Below are 7,819 nucleotides of genomic sequence, written 5' to 3'. Positions count from 1 at the left end.
AAACTTAATTTTACACAACAGGCTGAAACTAGTAATTTTCCAGTCTCCAAAAATAATAAATAAATACATGCAGTTTTTCTCAGTCGTGTTGGTATATTCTCAAATCATTTTTAATATTGGCAAAAAAGTATGTGCATTTCTCAAAACAATTTGTTCAAACAGCACCAGACAACGCATCACCTGCAAAAGCCTGTAACTTCCTCAAAATCTTTTGTTCATCTCTCAAAAGCAAGTATGTATGTCAATGAACATATCAGTGCCATCAGAATGAAAAGTTCTTTTGTCACTGTTCACAGAAAAAAATTATGTTGTCAATATAACATTGCACTTTGTTAGTATTACCTGATGTAAACTTTGACAACATTTTGGATGACAGTTACTGTATTGAACAGTATGCCATATGCTTGTATGCAAAAGTACAAATTTACACATTACTGTATGTGAGATATTGATTGAAAGAGGCTGGATAGAATTCCCAGTTACACTTTTACTAGTGCTCTCACCAAGACCAAAAAAAACTTACAATGTCATTGTGATATAGAAAAGGAAAAATAAATATGTGCACAAAGATTAAAATAAAAAATAAGTCCATTGTCAGAATTCGTAACTCTTGTGTTACTTCTTGTGCTGAAGATTCATGAGATATTTCAGAGAAATGGTTTATCATTGGTTGATCTACATTCTCCTCATTTAGTAAAGATTCACTTAGACAATTCATGAAAAATCTATAAAAAGTCTAATCATAATGTGCAAATTACAATGTGCTTGACAGTTTATGATAACTAGATTAACCATTTCGCATTTAATGACTTATACGATGAACTAAAGACTAGATGTTTTGAGGGATAAGACTATTGCACAGAAAACTATATATACAATTAGATAGATAGATAGATAGATAGATAGATAGATAGATAGATAGATAGATAGATAGATAGATAGATAGATAGATAGATAGATAGATAGTGAGGTGGAGCTGTTTTATATTTTTTCTGTTTTCTGTAACTCAGTGAAACAAGTCGAACTCTAGTGAACTGATCTCTTCTCTCTCTCTCTCTCTCTCGCTCTCTCTCAGTGTTTCTAGAGGAGAGAGTGCTGCCCCATTCCCTCTATTCAGCCGGAGCGCGATGACACTTTGTAAGAAGAGACCTTTCGGAAAAGAGCATCCCTGGAAAACGGTGGAACTGGTGACTTGAGGAGCCAATTTAATATGACCTGTCTGGTGTGGGTCCAGAGGAAGCCCCATGGAGAGCGATGGTGCTGAAGGGGACAGCTCCGGTGTGGGTGTCCGCGCGCTGACGGGCTGCGCTCTCTGCGCGCTCATCCTCTCCACGCTGCTGGGGAACACGCTCGTGTGCGCCGCCGTCATCAAATTCAGACACCTCCGATCCAAAGTCACCCATTTCTTCGTCATATCCCTCGCGGTTTCCGATCTCTTCGTGGCTGTTCTGGTCATGCCGTGGAAAGCAGTCTCTGAGGTGGCCGGCTGCTGGCTCTTCGGGAGCTTTTGTGACACTTGGATAGCTTTTGATATCATGTGCTCAACGGCTTCTATTCTCAACTTGTGCATCATCAGTTTGGACAGATACTGGGCCATCTCAAGCCCCTTTCGTTACGAGCGCAAAATGACCCAGAGGATGGCGTTTATAATGATCGGGATGGCGTGGACACTTTCCGTCCTGATCTCTTTCATTCCGGTCAGACTGAACTGGCACAGGGCTGAGGATCACAGCGCGCCCTTGAACCTCACCGTGAGCTCGGAGGACTGCACGGCGACTTTAAACAGGACTTATGCTATTGCATCTTCACTAATAAGCTTTTACATCCCTGTTATAATCATGATAGGAACATATACGCGGATCTACCGGATCGCGCAAACGCAGATCCGCAGGATCTCCACTTTGGAGAGGGCGGCTGGGCACATGCACGAAACCTGCGCGAGCGAGCAGTCGCTGAAAACCACGTTTAAGAAAGAAACCAAGGTGTTAAAAACGCTTTCCATCATCATGGGGGTGTTCGTGTTCTGCTGGCTGCCCTTTTTCGTCCTCAACTGCATCGTGCCGTTCTGTGACCTGGACACTCTTGGAGACTCTCTGTGCGTGAGCAGCACCACTTTTAACATCTTCGTTTGGTTCGGATGGGCCAATTCATCGCTCAACCCGGTCATCTACGCGTTCAACGCGGATTTCCGCAAAGCCTTCACCACTATTCTGGGTTGCAACCGGCTCTGCGCGTCTTCTGCGGTGGAGACGGTGAACTTCACCAACGAGCTGGTGTCCTACCATCACGACACCACTCTGCTCCACAAGGACGCGCAGGGCGTTTCCAACCCGCAGTGCCTGGTTCTGGTCCCCGGTCATCACGAGGAACACGTGGACTTACCTTTCGACAAGGTCTCGGTCGTGTCGGATTCGTCTCGTATCCAGCGGAGCGCGCTGCTGCCGGCCCTAGAGCAGCAGGAGAGAGAGATGGAGATTTCCCTGGACATGATGCCCTTCACCCCCGCAACACTGAGCGACTGCTGTGGGATTCCAGGTCAAATTGAGGAGTGTTGACCTCATTTCATTCAATACGAACCTATTAATACCATCAGAATTAATAGGCATCCATGACCTCATTTTATTTTCGTATACCATTCCAAAAATACCTAGGTCCAAATGTAAAATGGATGTATTTGAATGGCATGTAAAATTTGTATTACATTACAATTAAATAAGCATAAATCTGTTCATTTAAAACAGCGTAATTTAGTTTAAAAGACATTTAAAAAGTATAAGCAAAGCAAAATTTGTTAATTAGTCAAATGAGACCGAAATAAATTAAAAAACGTACAGATTTTTACAATTGCCATTTCTCAAACTCCTCACAATAATCTCCTTACCAGCTCTCAGCTTGGCATCAATAAATGTATCATCCAAAATGCACAAAAACTACAAAAATCATCTCATGCACATCTCAAATCAAGTCATTAACTCTAAAGCTTGTAAAACAACAGAAAGTTTTTTTCACTCATAAAACAATGACCTAAAAAACTAACAACAGGTAGCATTATACAACACATTTACTTAAAACAGTTTTGTTTCTGGGTCAGTTTGTTCAAGTTATATGCTAAAATGTGTGCAAAATAAAATTGTTAGCTGATGGAATATGAAGACGCTCTCCAGTGAACTTCACCATAGAATCCAATGAACAGATGCAAAATATGCAATGCAAAGCTTTGAAGAAAAGAAAAAAACTTCTCTTTTCTGGTAACTATTTTCCTGCATGCAGTTGTAAAAATGTGTGCATGTATTTTTTTTGTGACTTATTAACTCAAAACATGACATCTCCCCGAATAAATGTCAGAGGCTATGCAAATGAAAGGTCAGGTCAGTGGATGGTGTGTGTTGTACATTACATGGAAGATTTGAACAGTGAAGAAAGGAACAAATGTTTACAGCAGTCAGTGGAAATGAATGCAGCAAACTGAGCATTGAGAGAATATGCTTAAAATTCATTCCCACGCTGTACAGAAGGCTTCTTGTTAAAAAAAATAAAAAATAAATCTCTTCTTCCTCTCAAAGGTCAAGAAGAACTGGAGCTGTATGCAAAGTGCAAAACACACAGCTGTCACACACAAAAAAAGTGCATCTGAAGATCATTTCCAAGACATATTAAAAGAAAAGAAAAATAAATAAATAAATAAAAGCTAAAACAAAAAAAAGTGTTCTCCTCACTGTAAAATTTAACAACAACATTACATATAATGTACAATATTTGTTTTATTGCTTTTTATTTAATATTTAGATTATGTATTCTTTTTTTTTTTTTTGTAATGTTAAATATGACCTGGACATGTTTTAATGCTCTTCACCCACACAGTTCAATCTGATGCTGATCTCTTGAGTAACACTGGACTCTAGAACACATCTGAAGCACACTGGGATATATTTCGATTGTGATTTTGTTCAGGGCAAGATTATGTTCTACCCGTTCTGTCTTTTTTATTTTTCTCCAAACACACTGCATTTATTCTCGTGCAAATGAACCTCAGGTGTTGCTACCTGAATTCTCATCATTGTTAGATTCTAGTCTATAATTGGAGTTTATGTCAAAACTTTCTCTCAGACTTGGAGCAGCTCGGAATGTCACTGTATGACTTCATCACATCATCCTGTGATGAATTCCTGTGTAGAATATCTATTGTTTTCTACAGACATTCATCGTACAGCTGCGATGCATTGGTTTTGTGCATTTGAGCAAGTTGTTGAAGATAATACTAATGCATGAATTTGAATAGTGCTGAATCTTAAAGGAACAGTACACAAATTAAAAATGTACTCATACGGCCATCTGAGAAACTGAAATTGGAAAAATGTAGCATTTCATCACTTGCTCACCAATGGATCCTCTACAGTGAATGGGTGCCGTCAGAATTAGAATCCGAACACCTGATAAAAACATCACTATAATCTACATGTAATCCACACGACTCCAGTCCATCAATTATTATCATGTGAAGAGAAAGATATGTGTTTGTAAGCATTTCAGCATTTTCATTTCTGGGTTAACAGTTTCTTTAATAATAATAATAACAATAATAATTCATTACATTTACATAAAGGGTATCTCCTCGTCCCCCACCAGTGTGCAGCATCACTTCTCTCTTATTCATCACATGATAAAATGACTATGAGAAAAAGATTTTCAATGAAAAAAAAAAAGCTTCAGAAAAAAGGAAACATACTGTAGTCATATGGCATACTTTTATATATATATATATATATATATTTTTTTGGAACTTGACAGTCTATGAGTTGTCATTGAAAAGGGTTGCACAAAGATTGCACGAAAATTGAGAAAAAGAACAGGAGGGCGAGTGAATAAAAGTCTATAATATTCTAACATTTTCTATTCCTATATGTGTTTTGTAACCTCTAGCCTGATAGAAACCCGCACATGTTAATCCATAGAACAAGACAGTAGCAGCGTTCCCTCGCCTCATCAGCAACAGGCAAAGAATTTCATACCTCTGTTCCGCTCTTAAATTTGCATGTCAACGGGACTCACCAAGAAGCAGTTCACAGGAAGAGGACTCGGATCCGTTGGGAAAGACTGATATCAGCGATGAAACGACACTCACAGATGCTTGCCGATCCCTTGTGGGCCACACGGCAACCCACAGCCCAATTAGATACAACCTCCTACCCAGCATCCTCTGAAATAATTCTGATTATATAAGAGCACAGAACAACGAAACCAAACAAGAGGTGAAGGGAGGAATTTCACAGCTGAAAATGCCGACAGGACCTGTGCTGGAGATTTGGGAAATGGGATGATGTCTCACAGCATGCACCGTGCACATGCACAAAAAACTACTGTGTGCATGACAAATTTGAGCAAAACCTGAATTTTTTATATGTTATTCAGTGATGCCATGTCAGGATCTCATGCTCTTTGAGCAATTATGTATTGGATTGTTCAGTGTTTGCCTAATTATCAACCGGAAACAGTCTGTAAATGTATAAAAAAGCAACAACTGAAATATCACATTTACATACAACACAAGTGTTACATACAACACTTGAAATTTAGCTCAGGTGCCTCCCATTTCACTTGATCACTGCTGAGATACACTGTATATACTTTTGTGATAGGACTGTTTTATATGTCATCTGAAATTATGCCAATGGGTGCCGTCAGATTGAGTGTCTAAACAGCTGATAAACCATTGCTTCTGGCCAAAATACAAATGCCAAATCCGTAATAATGCTTCTTCCAGTAAAGACGTCCATCTCCTGTTGTCTCCTCACATCAAAATCCACCAAAATATATTTTTAGAACTGTTTGTGCTTGTAAACTGTGCTTAATCTGTGCATATTTATTCAGACAATATGACTTCTTCAATGTAGAAAACAAAATTATGGATAGAGCATAGAGGATAGAGACTTAGTTTATTACAAACTTGCTTTCAGTTAATGGACTGGAGTCATGTGGATTACTTGTGGATTATTCTGATGTTTTTATCAGCTGTTTGAACTCTGATTCTGACGGCACCCATTCACTGCAGATGATCTAATGGAGAGCAAGTGTTTTAATGCTTAATTTCTCCAAATCTGTTCCATTTACTTTAAGTATGATCTAAGTATGATTTTTAAATGAAAATACTTTTTTTTATTGTATGTAAGATATAAGTCTTAATCAAAATTAAGCAAGTTTATGCTTAAAGCGAGACAAAAATCTCTTATTGGGCTATAAGTAAAATATCAAAATAATAAAAACAGAGTGTAAAAACACATTGATCTAACTGTTTGCATACCTAGACTACTACTAGCCCTAATATTTCTTAAGAACGTCGATGTGTTCAGATAACTCAAACAAAGCTGTGTTTCCAATCCAAAAACGCACACAAAATCCCAGATGGCAGTAAATACTGTGATAAAGAAAAAAAAAAGTCAAACTGCAAGGAACAATTCACTTGAGATTGAAGCTTGCAGTCTTTTGATCACCAAAAAAAAGAGAAAGTTGGACTGAGAGAAGAAGATAAATACAGAGACAGACGCGACTTCAATAGCCTTTTTTGTTTCCATATTGCTATCTGAAGAGGAGAGGACACCAGAGGACGTCATTTGTCTGTGTAACTTCCACTCTAAGAGCCATACATCAAAAGCACCGGCGGTCTGTCTGACTATGCATGTGCAGTTATATGCTGATTATGCCTATAAAGAAATAAATCAAGCTTGCAATATTACATATTTATTTCAGCGAACCGAATGAAAGTTTCCATTAGCAGTAGGGACGAATCCATCCATCAGCAGTCTGAATCTGGTGTGTTGTCAGGGGCATTCGACTGGAATGACAAAGACAGAGAGAGAGAGAGAGAGAGAGAGAGAGAAACACACCTGGAGGTCACGTATGAAATGGCAAGTGTTCTGCTTCACGGTTTGACGTTCAGTCGAATCACTTTCAATGGTGCATGATGGGAAGGGACAGCAAAAGAATTGCATTGCAGGATCTTCAGTGCCATGTTCACCTTTTTCTTCAGAGCAGATCAATAGACTCTCGCGCTGTCTATAAAAGAAAAGTGCATTTTGGTTGCGTGAAAAAACATTCAATAGAACCATTCACTTATCAATATTAGTAGCTTTGGAAAACAGAGGTTTTATCTGACATTTTGACAAAATTGTCATTCCATCAGCTGAATATAAAGATTTTGTTTTTATGCATAAAAAGGCTGCATTTACTTGACAAAAATACATTCAAACTGAAATTTTATTACAGTTTAAATGTTTATATATATATATATATATATATATATATATATATATATATATATATATATATATATATATATATTTGTTTTTTTTAAAGGTAATTTACTCCTGTGATGCAAAGCTGCATTTTCAGCTGAAAATGAGGAGCATAAGAGACTTATATAAGAAAAATGTTAATAAAAACAAATTGCCTGCCAGTGTATAAATATGTCACTTTTCTAGCAGCAATAAAGAATGTGTTTTTTAGTGGCACATTTGGGGCTTACTGACCGTCCTGACAGTTAGACGGACAGCTTGGCAGCTCTGTTACACTGTTATGTCTCTGAGTGAATAGCATGAACAGAGTGAGAAATTGGGACATAGTCAGACAGCTTCTGAACACTTTAGGACAGAATAATTACAACAGCCCGACATATGCCATTGCACACACATCCAGTTATTACAGTCCATAATAATATATGTGACAAACAGCTTTATAAAAAGTTCAATGCAGTAAATGGCACATTCCATAACTAAAGCACACCATTTGTGTCTATCAGATGATAATCACATATAATAATAATTGC

The 7,819-nt window shown here is 38.0% G+C and overlaps 1 protein-coding gene across 1 annotated transcript; it reads left to right on the top strand.

Moving 5' to 3' along the window:
- The first annotated feature begins 1,159 nt into the window (after positions 1–1,159).
- Positions 1,160–3,403, top strand: drd6b (dopamine receptor D6b). The gene has a single exon (XM_052571383.1). The coding sequence runs from the start codon at positions 1,245–1,247 to the stop codon at positions 2,553–2,555; it is 1,311 nt and encodes a 436-aa protein (XP_052427343.1). The 5' UTR covers positions 1,160–1,244; the 3' UTR covers positions 2,556–3,403.
- The last annotated feature ends 4,416 nt before the right edge of the window (positions 3,404–7,819 follow it).

Source organism: Carassius gibelio, chromosome B12, assembly GCF_023724105.1.
Source record: "Carassius gibelio isolate Cgi1373 ecotype wild population from Czech Republic chromosome B12, carGib1.2-hapl.c, whole genome shotgun sequence".
In the NCBI taxonomy this organism is placed as follows: domain Eukaryota; kingdom Metazoa; phylum Chordata; class Actinopteri; order Cypriniformes; family Cyprinidae; genus Carassius; species Carassius gibelio.
Note: the sequence above shows the minus strand (reverse complement) of the source record. Positions and strands in the feature narration are given on the sequence as shown.